General features: G+C 42.8%; 1 protein-coding gene across 1 annotated transcript in view; it reads left to right on the forward strand.

Annotated features, from left to right (window-relative positions):
• Positions 1-1233: 1233 nt before the first annotated feature.
• Positions 1234-16187, forward strand: part of spidey — a 45310-nt gene continuing 30356 nt past the window's right edge. The window contains exons 1-2 of the mRNA XM_065223206.1: positions 1234-1506; positions 2620-2827. Of these exons, the coding sequence (XP_065079278.1) occupies positions 2674-2827 (154 nt within the window). The 5' untranslated portion in view covers positions 1234-1506; positions 2620-2673. The remainder of the gene's footprint in view (positions 1507-2619; positions 2828-16187) is intronic.

Raw genomic sequence — 16187 nt, forward strand, 5'->3', positions numbered from 1 at the left:
ACTCGCAGCAAATATATTTACTCTAAGTACAGCTGTCTTGCCCCTAGGTTCAATTGGTAGACGTGGCTTCACTCTTGGCGTGACTCATTATACACCGACTCTAGGCCAGGGCCCAACAAGTTCACTTCCATTCTAAAATCGTCAAGCGACGACGAAGCTGTGAACTATCACTTTCAATTGAAATTCATTGGCGTTGACGGCACTGTCGAAAAATCGTATCTTCTTCGATGGAGTGAAAGGATAGCAAAGTCCACCATGTTTCACGCACAGTTTTCCGTTTACTTATGGATTTTACCATAGGAGTAAAGAGCTACACCGTCAACGCCAATTCTGTCTTCTCTTCGAGCAGATCCCCTTCAATTGACCACTTTATCAAGCAGTTTTGGTGTGACTCTCTACCAGCGATTTCACAAAACTGGACCAACTAATTTCTATTTTTTAATGAAACGCACAAATTTTGGTTACTTTTCTCGTGGGTCTAGTAGAAAAAAATCTCAAAATAATGTTTTATTTCAAAGTTCGAGTGGTAGTAAACGTCATTTTAACTGCTCGAATGAAGTGGTTAATATCAACAGAATCACTTTCGATCAGTTTTCGTGCTGTTTTTTTTTTTTGGCTTGACTCGTGTTCATTTCGTCTTTCATTGTCAAATGAATTTACTTTCGATCCAAATTCGCGCAGTTTTTCTGACTTTTGTTGACTGTTCACTGATTGTTTATAGCGAAGTGAGTGGAAGCAACCCTGCTCGAAGTGAATATTTTATTTTCATGAAATAGAGATGTGAACTGTTAATGTTTGAATTTAAGGGGGACAGCAAACAACGCGAGACAGCATCGCGACACTGCATAAAAATCACAGGAACCGTGTTGTATTTCTCGCGCGCATGCGCATTTAGAGTAGAAATTTTTGTGAATGTGGAATACTGCGTGCTATAATGATGCACTCGATTACATGACTTGCTCATTGCAGATATAATTTGCTCGCAGGAGTATTTAAATGAGTTACATATTAAAACGGCACTAAATTTCAATACTAACCGACAAACTCATCTATCTACACATAAATACCAACATCATCAAGGGGCAAAAACGGATCGTCATAGCCTGCCGTAATCAATGAAAGTAGGGGGAAATCTTGTCTGTATTCGTCACCCAATCGAGCTTACGTTTATGGGCAGCAAGTGAAACCGCACTGCGTTGTGTAGTGTAGCCCTAGCAGCAGTTACTAGCGACTACGAGAGTTCAATATCAAGACCGCGAGCGAAAAGGTTCCCCATATATATTTTTTGAGTGACATAACCTCCCCGGTGTGGTGCACCAAACCAACAGGAAAACAACAACAAAACAGACGAGACGAAAAGAGCTTTTCCGTTTTATCTGCTTTCTTCGTTTCTTCGAATCAACGCCGCCGCGATCGATTGCGTTTTCGCTTCGCGTTGCATTGTGTGCAGTGGACTATCCATCATCATCTTCGTAGTCGTCGCCCCTCAACCTAAACATCGCACAGGTAAGCCCCCATCAAATTCACTTTCATCCGCGTTCGGTTGTCCAATATTTATGTTGAACGAAAACTGGTAGTGAGTGAGCAAAATCTGTTAATTACATGGATTTTTTAGTTATGCACAGATGTTCCCTCCCCCCCCCCCCCCCCTCCCTTCGCGACGTTTTGAGGCTGAACTGGTATTGGTGACCTATTGTTACTGAACCAACCTACTGCTACTATGTGTCATTCGTCGCACAATAATTTCTCCCAAGTCCCAAGCACCGCACCACGCTTTCGGAGTTGACACGACGACGACGCTCATTCGTAGTAGTGCAGCTGTATTTTGATGTGATTTTTAAATCGACTGTCTCTCCAGTCCGGTTTTGTTACGAAAACCAACCACTTCCACCGAAAATAAAAAAAAATCATTTTTTTGGGCGAAAGTAGACTCTGCCCTCCGCAACGCAACGTCGCCAGTTGAAACGCCTTTAGTAATCGGGTAGCGCTACTAGCGGACACAGTTCGAAGTCGGTTAACATTAAGTGGACCCTACACGATTGCTTTTATTGACAATAATCGTATTGTCAATTACATCGGTATTAACAATAGTTCAGTGTCCTGTGTGTTATTGCCAATATATTGGATACGTGTGGGTTTCGCTTTAGTGTTCGTTGCACACCTTCGTCGCCACTGATAAGAACTCCGGGTTCTAGAATAATCCTCCCTGTGCGCCTGTATTATCATTCCAATCCAGCACGTTCATGTGATTCCAGACAGACGGAAAAGTTAAGAAAGTTCCATCGGTGTGTGCGCACTATCGAAGCAATCGGTTAGGTTTATATCTGTAGTGTTGCTCGGCGACGACGTCAACCACGATCGCGCGCTCTCCAGGTCACTGGAATTGTTAGGTGGCGAGTTTCGTTAGTGTTCAATCTCGCTTCGCTCTTATCGGGTCGCAAAGGTACCTTTTCTAGATTTCGCTCCGTTGTCGTTTTATTTTCCGGCTTATCACGTAGTTATCGCACGGCGATGAGTGTTTCGTGAATGGTTCGACTGTGATAATCAAAAATTGCTCTAAGAATAGTGTTTGTATTCTGTTTCTTTCCCGTTGCTGCAATAATCGGATCGGAAAACAAGGTGCGTTCCGGAGCGAATTTCCAGCCAGTCAAAATTCTACCAACGAGGAAAAAAATGGTCAACGCATACGACATTTTCGGTGGGGTGTGCGTTTTCATCGTTTCGGTGCAGCTACTGCGGAAGGTGTTCCCATGGATCTACGAGAACCTGCTCGGACCGAAGCTGTTCGGTTCCGGCGTGAAGCTGCGCGAGATGGGATCCTGGGCATGTAAGTATCGAAGAACAATTATCGATTAAGTTTTGTTTACGTGCATGGATCACTGTAGTTGTTATTGACAAGTACGGGTCTGCTTTATCTTTTAAAAAAGTTTACTTATTGAAGAAAGCAAACTTATTGAACGGTAGCTAGAAGCTTCAGCTGGATTTTTATCCGGCTTCAAAACTGGAACAACTTTTGCATTTTTCCATTCATCAGGAAAGTATGCCAAATGGAAACATCTGTTAATTAGTTTGACCAAGAAAGACAAAGTACTCTCTGGGAGTTTCTGATGGGCATATAGAAAATTCGATTATCACCTGCAGCGTTCATATTTTGAAACTTTTTAGTTATAGATCTTACTTTGCCCAAATCAGTCCCCCAGGAATCTTCAAAAGTATGTTCCCTAGAGGAAATATTCAGATAATCCCGAGCCACTTGATTTTCAATAGGACTAGTAAGACCCAAACTGAAATTATGAGAACTCTCGAATTACTTAGCAACTTTCTGAGCTTTCTCCGAATTTGTTATCCAAATTTTACTACGCTGGAATAGCAGTTTGTGAGTTTCCAAAAGGACTTGGAACTCGGGTCTAATTTCAATACTTAATTTTCTAAAGTTTTGTTTCTCAGGACAAAAAATCACGTTTTAATTTGTTTTTGAAAATCCCGCCAAATAATTTTCATGGCAGGATCGCGTGTGGACATTTTTGAGATGGATGAAGAGCAGAAGATCGTTTTCCAAAATAATTGAACCGAATTTAACCTCGCAATTTGGTACTGAGGCAGCTCTTGCTTCAATTATAGAAGTATATTATTATATATACATATTTCGATCAAAGTTATATTCCATAAATGTAGGGTCTATGGTAATTGAGCTATTGGAATCAGAAATTATTTCTTGGGATATTTCAAAAGTTACTGGAAGGTGATCAGAACCGAAGTCAGCATGGGTAACCAATTGGCTACAAAGTTGACATGAATCAGTTAAGACCAAATCAATAGTTGAGGGAGTTCTTTCTGAAGAAAAGCATGTTGGGCTGTTTGGATATTGAATAGTGTACCTGCAGAACAATCAACACACTGAATATCTCCAATGGAATTGCTATGAGCATTATTCCATGAGCGGTGTTTTGCATTAAAATCACCAATAATGAGGAATTTAGACCTATGACGGGTAAGTTTCTGAAGGTCACACTTTTTTGCTGGCCTACGAATTGGAATGGAAAATAGGTAGCTATAAAAGTAGGTTGTCCAAATATTGCTTCTACAGAAACTTTTCGCAGAGTAAAAGAAATAAGTCCGCTCGGGTTGAGTGGCTAAAGACTATTGACAATTTATTTCGATTCAACAACTACTGTTGCTACGTAGGTTGCTAAGGTACAGTAGTCTATAAGGCAATATGTACAAAGCATAGGACATCGTAGGTTACCTCGATCTCTTCTAACACTCCTTCCTAAGCTACGAATCCTAATAATATCTTGAATTCTTCCAGCTTCTGAGTCATCAGCCGTTTGGTGCTAACATATTCCAGCTCGACGACTCCTCTTTCTAGCACATTTTTGACGAAATGATACCTGATGTCTAGATGTTTGGTTCTGGGATTGTAGTCTTGATTACGTGCGATACAGATGGCTGATTGATTGTCACACCGGATCGAAATCCCTTGCATACCAAAAATCTGTGACTGGAAATGGTGCCACCATAATGCTTCCTGGGTAGTGCGAGAAAGCGCGATGCATTCCGCTTCGCATGTGGATAGCGCCACTGTTGATTGTCGCTTAACATTCCAAGACACCGCTCCTCCCATGAACGTGAAAACATAACCGATTGTAGATTTCCTGGAATCTGGATCTCCTCCCCAATCGGCATCTGTGTAGCCAACCAAATCCTCGCAGTGCTCCTTTGAGTATGTCAGCCGAATTGAACTAGTACCTCGCAGGTTCCGGACGATGCGTTTGACAGCATTCCAATGGCTAAGTCCGGGATTGCTGTTGAATTGGATAACTTGGTTAACCACAAAACTGATGTTTGGCCGCGTCGCCTGCGCCAGATAAGTGAGACTTCTTCAGTTCAGTTTGACACTAGCCTCCGCTGGTGTGGAGACTGGATTACAGTTCGCCAGATTGAACCGTCGCAAAATGCTGTCGATGTAGTGCTCCTGATCTACCCACAGCTTTCCGTTCTTCCTATCTCGTGTGATCTCCAATCCCAGACAGAAAGTCGCTTCGCCAAGGTCTTTCATTTTGAAGCGATTGGCGAGGAAAATCTTCAACTTCCGCTTTAACTTGGCATCGTTGGTGAAGATTAAGAAATCGTCGACCTAGATGGTGGCTCCGCTCCAGTCCAAACTCCTTTAGCGCTTCATCCAGCTGGTTGTTCCACACAGCGCTGGATTGTTTGAGGCCATATAGTGCATTTCGCAAAAGACAGACTTCCTTCGAATTACCAGCAAACCCTTCCGGTAGGTTCATAAAGATGACTTCATCCGTTAGCTTCCCTTGAAGGAACGCATCCATCTGCTCCACATCCAAGTCGTGCTTCACTGCCAGCACCAGATGGTATCGGACGGTGGAATACCGTACCACCGGGGAATACACTTCGTCAAAATCAATGCCTGACCGCTGCGAGCACCCTTTCACGACCAGACGAGCCTTGTACCGCTCGATTTCACCAGTTGCTCTTTGCTTTGTTTTGAAGATCCACTTGTTCCGAATAGGCTTACGATCGCTTGGAAGGTTCGTCAACTCCCACGTTTCGTTTTCTTCCAAAGCAGTGATTTCTTCACGCATGGCCGCGATCCACTGTTCGCGGTCCGGTCCATTGATCACGTCCTTGTAGCTTTCGGGGTCATCAAACGGCATCTCGGATTGTATCGGTGAGGGCAGGGTGAAACAACTTTACTAGTTATTATAAGTAACATAATCGGAATACTTGCCTAGAAATCGGCGCTCCCGACCACTGTGCCTAAACCCTTGCTTTTCAGCTGGTCTATCAGATTGCAGCGGGAGCGCAGGCTCGTTGTCGGCATCCTCGCTGGCGGCATCTTCGTATCTTTAATGATGTCGTTGCTACCCATACTTGGTTGTTCGATCGTATACAGCTCCATAAACTGCACCTGTTGCAATTTTTTTTCGACGAGCTCGAGCAAATCCTGCGGTTCGCCTTCTTGAATCACAATCACGTCACGGCTGATTTGGATGTCACGCTTGACCGGATCATATACCCGATATCCCTTGATATCGGCGGCGTATCGAACGAAAACTGCTTTTTGGGATTTCGTGTCGAACTTCTTCCTCCTTTGCTTCGGTACGTGGACCAGTACTAACGATCCGAAAATTCGCAAATGTCTCAGATCTGGCTTCTTACCGGTCCATGCTTCCACCGGTGTCATCTCAAGGGACTTCGTTGGACTCCTGTTTACGAGGTACGGTGCCGTAGAAACCGTCTCGGCCCAAAATTCCTACGGGAGACGTGAATCGTTCAGCATGCTTCTGGCCTTCACGATAAGCGTCCGGTTCATCCGCTCCGCTACACCGTTTTGCTGAGGTGTGTTTTTGGTGACGCACTCCATCCTTCTCCATGCTGCTTCTGAACGGTACATTGACGTTTTCGGTCCCATTGTCCGTCCTCAAAACTTTCAGCTTCCGCCCGGTCTGCCTTTCGGCCATGGACTTGAACTTCATGTATGCTTCGAATACTTCATTTTTTCTGTCCAGAAAATACAGGCAGACCTTACGACTCGCATCGTCGATGAACATCATGATGAAACGACTTCCACCTAGTGAAGGGACCTCGATAGGACCAACCAAGTCGGAGTGGACTAAATCCAGCAGCCCTTCGGCTTGGATTACGTGTATGCTTACCCTCGATACAAGCAATGCATTCGGGGATCGTTTCGTAAGCTTTGATGGTTGAGGTGTCCCAGTCGTCTGTGCCAGATGCTTGTGCTCGTTGTAAGTAACGATCCCTCGTTCCTCCGATTGAGCTTGTACCCGATGCAATCACGTTGCCATCACCTTCGAGTACTTCACATTTCTCTGCATTGAAGACTACCGTTAATCCCTTCCGACAAATTTTGCTGATCGATATGATTTAGTGGTTCCAGAATGTGCAGCCCTTCTTGAACTTCGATGGGGCCTTTACACAGCTCGAGATTGACCAGTCCCTTCGCGACCGACTTCGTTCCCACAGAACGCGACAATTCTTGTTGCTTCACAAAATCGTTGTCACTTCGGGACATGTGACATGTGGCACCAGAATCGAAGTACCACTCCGAGGCGCTTACATCGCCTATCTCAAAAACGCTACACAAAGCTTTACCAAACGTTCTTGGAGGATTTTGCTTCTGTGGACATTTTGTTGCAAAATGCCCTGTCACTCCGTTGCCGCCACGGCGCTTCGATTTTGGATAGAGTATAACGCACCGTCTCCGCTGCCATTGTTCGGTCCGCTTTGCACCTTTACGTCTGCAAAATGTTTGCCTTATTTGCGTCAGACGTCAACGCAGTACCCGATGCCTCAAGTCGCCATAGTCATGGGTTCGTAATGTTCCGGGATTCCCATCAGCAGCAACGCAGCAAGCCATGAATCAATCGAACTTGAAACCGATTCCTGTAAGTTTGTGTGCCGTGGGCATCAACTCGTCGACGTACGATTGCACGCTACCGCAATTGTCCAACCGGATCGACGTTAGCTTCCTCAGCAACCCGATTTTTTGCGTCAGACCGTTATCCTGAAAAGCATTCCGCTTCCTTGGCATTAGTCGCGTCCTGGACCAGACTGTAATTTGTCGTCTCCAGGATCAAACAGATGGTGGCCAACGCCCGAAAACTAAGCTCTCGGTCGACTTCCTGGCCGTCCCGTGGCGACACAGAGCACCAGGATCCCTCGCAAATGAGTGTCATTTTTATGGCGAAAGCCACGTCGTGTAATTTTCGCGACCCTTTAGCTTTTCGATAAACGGCATGCCGTCTCCACTGGTTCGTCCGTTCCCAGCGGTTGGCACTCCAGCTCCGTTTCTGGAGGAGTTCCAGCACCGCTTCCGACTTCACTTGATTACATCTTAGGTTAATTTTTCACTACTTTAAGAAACTTCTTTCTTCCGGCTATGACCAGTTCTGGACCCATAACCTTTTCGCAGAGTAAAAGAAATATGTCCGCTCGGCTCGAGTGGCTAAAGACTATTGAAAATTTATTTCGATTCAACAACTACTGTTGCTACGTAGGTTGCTAAGGTACAGTAGACAATATTTGTATTTGTATTTGTATTTAAAATAATTCATCTGACAATTTAGTCCTAATGAATAAAATTAGAGCTAATTTAACACAGACTTAATCCGATTTGTAAAACTTTCGGTTGGTTCATTGAACTCGAAAAACTCTTCGACAGCCGTAAACGCACGAATACACGCTGAGATTGGTTCGTTGTTCCCAAACATGATTCTGTGAAAACTTGGTTGCAGTAGCGTTGTATTCCGAAGAGATCTGCTCGGCACACGAAAGTTCAACATCGCAAGCAGGTCGGGGGCATCAGTTTCATCATTCAACAGCTTAGCAATAAGCAACGATTGCTGTACTTTCCGTCGTTGTTTCAGTTTGTCTAAGCCCAACAGTCGGTATCTATCAGGATACGGCAGCAAATTGTCAGGATCACTCCACGGCAAGTTTCTCAGTGCCAGACGAATGAACCGTTTATGGGGGGAGGTAGCTCATCGATTCTTCCGGTTCGCCTCCTAGCATCGTGCTATAAAGTACCAGGCGATAACCAGGGTAGTTGATCGATAGCTCGATGACGTCATTTCGTTGGCGTCTGCAATGGGAAATTCTCATAGCAGGCGTTGACGATGGGACGTTGTCGAGTTGTTGAATAGCAACTATCGTGGTAACTCACCGATTACCTGTCGATCTGCCAAATTTGGAAAGACGTCTGCATTGAATTGTCTCATATAATAATATTCCGCCCACTATATCACAAGAAATTGCGAGTAGCTGAGTGGAATGGAGATAAGTTAAGCATTGGGTACAGGACCAAGTCTCCCCTGGGTGATGCCAAAAGATAAGCGCAATAGAATCATCAAGTTGCCATAAGGCACGGAATGAGACTATTGCATGGCTGGGTAGTCAAAGTCTTCCATTCGTTAGTCATTTCAGGTGGATTAGAACAGGTTTAGGTTTAGGGTGGGCGTTGGCCAGATTTGGATTTTTCAGATATAATCCTAAATAGAACCTAGATTATTTAATACACTAGTAACTTCAACTTCTGTCACAATGTTTCATTGTGACTAATCAACACTCAATGGGTAAAATATCAAAATTTGCGGTAAATTTGAAAAAAAGGTTACTTGGAGTGTAGAGCCTGAAGCCTGATCAAGTGAGTGGGTTACGGGTTTATTTGATTGTACGTCATTTCCAAGTTATATATAGATACATTCATACCATTGGCATTTTGTATTTGAGATAAGACAGAGACAGGATGCGGAGGGCCCGCTTAGGGAAAGCGTAACCCATGTTATGGCTTCCATTTATTAAATAGTTCAGATAGGCTGGAAATGATAGGTTCATGGTGAGAAAATGTTCCATATGGTGCCCGTTCACTGATCAAAATTAGATTCAAATCGTCAGGCCCTGCCCTGGAATAAGGGGATTGACGATCATTTGTCAAGTTTCATTTTGCATTTGCATATAATTGTAAGTTTAGGTTTGCTTATGTAATTGTAAGATAGATAGTTTGCCTCAACTGAAACATTGAGTTGTATAAACTTGACGAATCATACCTCTAAAATAGTAGAAGTTACAGTGCCGCATTATCTAACAACCACTGCCTGCAACTAATGTTGAGGGGTCGGCAGGGCTGATTACGGGTCAAAACTAACATAACTCTAGCACTGAAATGATCCCGAAACTAACGCTCATTCATTGCACTTTGAGTCATAAAGTAGTTTTATTTATTTTCCTACTAATCTATCTACACACTTAGTTTTTTTCTACCGAGCTCGGCTGCGCGGGTCTCGGCGGGGAGGGGGTTTCGCTGAGATCTCGGCGGGAGTGACATTTGATTGCTGAGTCTCGGATAATGCCTTTTCTAATAATTTGCCTACGTTTCTTTTCTTTGTTATCTACTTTATCCCCTTTTTATTTTTCTGCTCTTCTTTCCTCTTCTCTTCTTTTGTTTTGTTTGTTTACATATAACTAATACTAATACCTCCTTGTTTTCTCTCTAATTTGTCTACTATGTCCCACCATCACGATGAGAGATGAGCTACCGTACATGGTACACGCTCATATACACTCCCAAAATAGTATGCCGCAAGTAAGTATATCACAGAGGCAACTAAAGATCCAGAAACAAAAACCGATAACGCTGAAGATAATGAGCTGTGGTGATTTATATGACTATATAGTATTATTTATTTATACTAACCTAAACACAACGTGGGGTGACCCAAATCCAAACGATCACTAACCAAAATAATAGACTAATCTTTTTTCAGCAGGTGTAATTTCGTTTAGTTCTGTTTCTCTCTTTTCAGCAAAACAACAACAAAAAAGCCTCTATAACTCTTCTCCATTCTTTTAATCTCCTACTATCCCCTATAAATGTATCGGAAACTAGTGGGACTGTCTGTGCAAACAGAAACAGGCCTGCTAGTGGAAGAAGATCGTTATGCTATACGGTCTAGCATAGGCCTACGGCCAGGTTTCAATAGGTACACACTCGCTTAACGGCAGATTGGTTTACAGTGGTCGACCAGGGTGTGTGCTGATAAATTACAAAATTACAATTACATGATTATTTCATACATCAGCTTGAATTACGTTGATCGATATTACATTTCTTTTGCTGTGCACTACACCAGCCAGCAAAGTTCAACAATCCATCGTTGCTTATGCCTTTGTTGTCGTTTGGAACCAGTTTTGCGAGGTAGGCGACGATTGTGCGTATTTCTCGCGTAACTTTTGAAAAGGGTCTATTTATAGCCTGAACAATACGTTAAGAGCAAATTGAAACATTGAACGTCGCGTGAAAGTGGAACTTAATGAAGGCCTTAGTACTTTTTCGTAGTTTTTAGTTTTCGGATTTGAAAGATCGTCGGTTACAGTGGCCTGCTTACTGAGCAGAAAAACGCGATCCCAGGTCCTTACATATCCAAGAGATTTATGGTAAAATCGCTTGTGTATCGTGTATTTTGCGAAACTCGTTGTTGTCGTTGGTTCCGGGTTTGAATGAATACAAAAATTTGAGCAACGGTATTATGTGATATGAGGGGCTCGGTGGCCTTAGAGCAACCGTTTTTGCTTACTGAGCAGAACATCATGAGTCTAATCTCAGGCCCATCCACATTCAAGATTTGTCAATCGTTTTATTTGTTAATATGACTAAATGGTAATAACAGCAACTCGGTGATTAAAAAGGTGCTCGTCTGCCTAGTGGCAAACGTTTTTGCTTACTGAGCAGAAGACCGTGGGTTAAGTCCCAAGCTCCTTCGCGTTATATGATCGTTAGGACATCAATTCAGCTTATCGTTTACCAAAACGAACCCTGCTGCAAACCCAACCCTCTTATCCAACATCCCAGTGATTCCTCGTGGAAGTGCAGAGGTGTTCTCGGCTTCCATCAAAGCGAGTGTCATGTCAACACAATCCTTCCCATTCCTTTCTTGACCTGTGTCCGGGCGCGGCCGGCGCTGGTATTGCCTAATTTAAGATCACCAGTTTTTGAGAATGATTGCTAGTCCCAAGCATCGTCTATTGGTTCTCTGTGTAATTACAGCTGATCTGGCAATAACAGAGTAGCTCAAGCCAGACGAATGAACCGTTTCTGAACCCGTTCGATCCTTAGGCACCACGTGACATGGTGAGGATGCCAAACGACGGACACATTTTCCAAAATTGGACGGACAAGTGCACAGTACAATGACTTCCAACAATGTGGATCCGAAAAATCCTTCGCAGCTTTGGAAATAAAGCCCAACTGTCGCGTTGCTTTCGATATGATCGCTGAACGGTGTAAATCAAAAGTCATTTTTGTGTCTAGTTGAAGACCAGTTTGAATCCTTCACCCAGAACCAAAGCAGCATCGCTGAAGAACAGAATAAACAGCAACGGTCCGAGATTACTACCTTGTGGAACTCCAGACTTGTTTGGAAACGGCGAAGACACACAACCCTCAACCTTCGCTCGAAGTACACGCTCTGTAAGGTAGGATTCCAACCAAAAAACCAATTGCATAGAAACTCCAAGACGAGATAACTTGTGTAGCAGTATGTTATGATCAATTGTATCGAACGCCGCCTTCAGGTCGGTATAAATTACATCGACTTGCGCTTTTTCGTCCATACTTGTTATGCACTTCGACGTAAAATTCAACAAATTGGTGGTAACCGATCGTCCGGGCGTGAATCCGTGTTGATCAGTGGATATGTAGCTTTTTGTGACATCGAGAATAACTCCACCCACTATAATCTCAAACAATTTTGAGACAGCTGAGAGACTCATGATTCCCCGATAGTTAACAACATTGTAACGATCACCACGTTTGAAAATGGGTGTCATAAACGGTTGCTTCCAAATGCGAGGGAATGTTGCTTGCTGAAGTGAGCGATTGAAGATATCACACAACGGTTGTGCTAAAGCGGCAATACAACGGCATATTATAACTGCAGGCAAACCATCAGAACCAGGGGCAAAGGAACGTTTCAGTTTATTTGCAGCCAATGAGACCATTTCTGGATTTACAGTAAATAGTCCAAACTCAGCAAAATCAGCGGGAACACCGCTGGTGGCTTGATCGATTTCCAAGTTTGAGGTGGGATTCGTCGCGAATACGGATGCAAAATGCTTGGCGAACAACTGGCATGACTCTGTAGCTGACGCTGCAGTCGTTTCGTTCAGGTAGACATTCGTTGGGATCACTGCACTTTTCCGTTTGGAGTTAACAAAGCGCCAAAAACCGTGGATTTATTCTCAGACCCATTTGCACACGTCATACGTAAGATTTGTAGAGAGTGGCATTCAAAAACCGGTACGCATTGCTGGCTTGTTGAAAACTTCGTTTGTTGCCAGGCGTTTGCCGACGTAGTTTCCGTTGACGAGTATTGCGAGTGCGTTTTAAATCCCGTAAACGGAGAGTACTCCAAGCAGGCGAAACTGACGGCTGAATTCGTGGAACATTCGAAACAAGCCAATCGTTCAAAATGGAACAAAAAATTTCCGCCATTTCATCGACATCTATGATAGTAGCTATCGCATCCCAGCAAAAAGTCCGAAAGGGCCGCAAAATCAATCATTCGAAAGTTTAGAGGTCGCTCCTCATGTCTTTCAATAGGTTCGTCACACACCACAAGCGCTGGTAGAGAGATCTCAAGCGGGGGGTGGTGAGAGTCAACGGGTAGCAACGGAGCTGAGTAGCTATTCACATTAGTCTCACAATCAGGCAAACAAAAAACCAGATCGAGAATGCGATCGAGCGGATTGCGCACAAGATTCCTTTGGCCAAGGCACAAATAATACATATACCATCCAAAAGAGTGCTACTGGACAGCGGTAGTGGTGAAGCATCACATTAGATGACGTTGTCAATTGTATGTACATAGCATAGAACATCGTAGGTTACTTCGATTTCTTCTAACGGAAACTCCCAAAGTTCAAAAACTTTGGTTGGAATTTGATGTTTGATACGTCTATGAACAATCCAGACGATCATTTCTATAATTGATATGATAGCCTAATATGATCAAAAATTTCCTTTAGCATTATATAGGCTAGAACCGTTGTTAACAGCAGAGGAATTTGTACGTGTTCGGGAACGTTTGGGAACATTCCCAAAAATTTGATTTGCAGTTTTCACCACAATTTGAACATTTGAATTTCTTAGAATCTTCCTTCACAGAACAGTCGTCTTTTACATGAGAGGAATCACCACAGTTCATGCATTTAGCTGGCATGTAGCATTTTTTTTGTTCCGTGACCCCACCTCTGGTATTTTCGGCACTGGGTGAGTTTTATGAAATTTCCTCCAGTCTTCCTGAAGTGTTCCCACTACACTCGGACATGGAGCATAAGGCTAGCTTTTTCTAATGCCTTAAGGCCATTTAGTTCACTAGACTTGAAGTGAACTAAATAGAAATCATTAGAAATCCCGTTGCGCGAATCGCCAGGACGGGATTTAATTTTCATTTTGATTACTTGGACTGGCTCAACTCCAAGTAATTTTGCCAATGCCGGAGAACTTCGAGATTAGGGCGTAATTGCTTTTGTAAACAAACACTTCATTTGACGATTTTTCGCGAATTAAAGCTCAATCTCAAAAACTAATATGACAAGGAGGTATATGAATGGTTCCTCTATCATTTGGTATAGTTTGTTCACGAGATTGTTCTTTTATTCGCGAGAAATCAGCGACTGACATGTTTGTTTACAAATGCAATCACGCCCAAATCTCAAAGTTCTCCGGAATGTATCTTTGATCTGATCCAGGGATTCATCTTTGGGCAGACCTTTCAAGACAACCTTGGACAGATGTTCAGTTTTGGTGCCGTAAGTGAAACATTTATGTTGCTCCTCAGTAAGATACTTGAGAAGACATTTGAATACGTTTAAGGTTTCAGCCAATACACGGCAGTCACCCCGAAGGCCAATTTGAAGTGAAAACTTGAATTTAACGAAGTTCAAATGTTCTGTGCGAAGAGCATGGAAATCGGAAGTGGTTACCACAATAGGAGGGACCTTTTCCTTCTTGACATTAAACCGGGAATGTTTAATAGAATTTTGTCTGGATGATGCATCATTCTCATCATCTGTGAGCATATCAAATTGATTGCTCAATTGAATTTCATCAGAAAGGGGATCAAGAAATTGCCCTTTTCTTTTGCGCTTAGGCGCCATGGCGGCAGAAGAAAGTTTCTCCAAATCGACTTCGAAGCAGATTACTATAAGAATCCGAAGGATCGCGGAGGAATTTTTGAAATCGTTATCCAAGCAGTATTACCTCAGGTAGGGTCCAAACAAGGATCGACTTTAGGTAGCAGTAACACTTGCTTCAGCAGAAAGCAAATATATCCGCGCGGCAAGAACAGATAGGACCAGGCTTCCGGAAATCTCACGCGTACGCAAATGCGACAGGGAGCTGTGAGACGGAGCGTCGCATGACTCTCAAATCCATGGTGCGCTACATTAATTGTACAAAAGAGAGACCACAACAATTGCGCGCGACAAGCTACACGCTCTCAACAAATTCGAGCGTTTCAATTTTGTTTTGTCTCATCGCATTGCTCTCTCAATGCGACGGATGCAGTCAATCACATGCGACTTTTTCATTGAAACATCTCAATGCGCTCTCTCAGGGCGCCTCTGAAGCTTTCAGCCCATTTGGTGGAAAAATATGGTTGACGTTAAGTCAGAAAGGACTAAGTAGCAAAATAAAAACAAAAAATGAGTTAATGATATCATAACATCAAGAATTCCCTCAGCTACAGTTCACTGTTTCAGCCAGATTTGAAAAATTAGAGTAGCAAGAGAAAACGGTCAAATGATTTGTCCCATTACATAGGACACAATATTGAACAGCCAACTTTAAATTCGTTTTTCTCGAAATCAAATAAAATGTCACAGTTCAGTCTGACTATCATATCAACACGCTAGTAATGATAGAACTCTGAAGATTAATATTTTTATTTTGTCTGGCTTGAGTGAACACTATTTTAAGGGATTATTTTAAACGCAGAAGTGTACTTTGCTGCAAAAACGTTGGTGGTGACTTCTCATTACACACTTAGAAATAACTAATTTTACACGAGAAGTAATCTATATTGGGCGTAAATCATGGAACGTAACCAAACATGTCATGTAAAATTAAGTGTTCTTAAACCGAAACATAGGCAAATCGACGAAGAGAACGTTCCATTGAATTTATTTTCTCGTTTCTTTCAACTGATTCTTGTGGCAAAAGGGCCGCTTACATGTGTCGGTCTCAGGGAACCGAAATTTACATGACATTTTTGTAGTGTGTACATACACACAATTCTACACTTAAAAATTAACCAAGTTTAACATGTTGTGAATTTGTTCTGTTATGATCAATTGAGCTGAAATTTTGACTCAAAACTTGCTTTTCCATTGACCTTAGTCCGATCAGCTATGCACAAATTTTAATTTTATTGTCACCTTCCAGCAGGTGCTTCAAAAAATGTTGTATTTCTTACACGTGAAATTCAACATATTTGTAGTTTTTCGTCAAAATTTCAGCTCAATTGATCATAACAGAACACATTTACAACATGTTAAACTTGGCTATTTTGTATGAAAACTACCTTTGTCCGATCAACTTTGCACCAGAGTGTACGTAGGTACGAAATGCTGGATTAATGTTTATG

Source organism: Ochlerotatus camptorhynchus, unplaced genomic scaffold (assembly GCF_037179485.1).
Source record: "Ochlerotatus camptorhynchus isolate MF236.1 unplaced genomic scaffold, CSIRO-AGI_Acam_v1.1 ptg000185l, whole genome shotgun sequence".
Lineage (NCBI taxonomy): Eukaryota > Metazoa > Arthropoda > Insecta > Diptera > Culicidae > Ochlerotatus > Ochlerotatus camptorhynchus.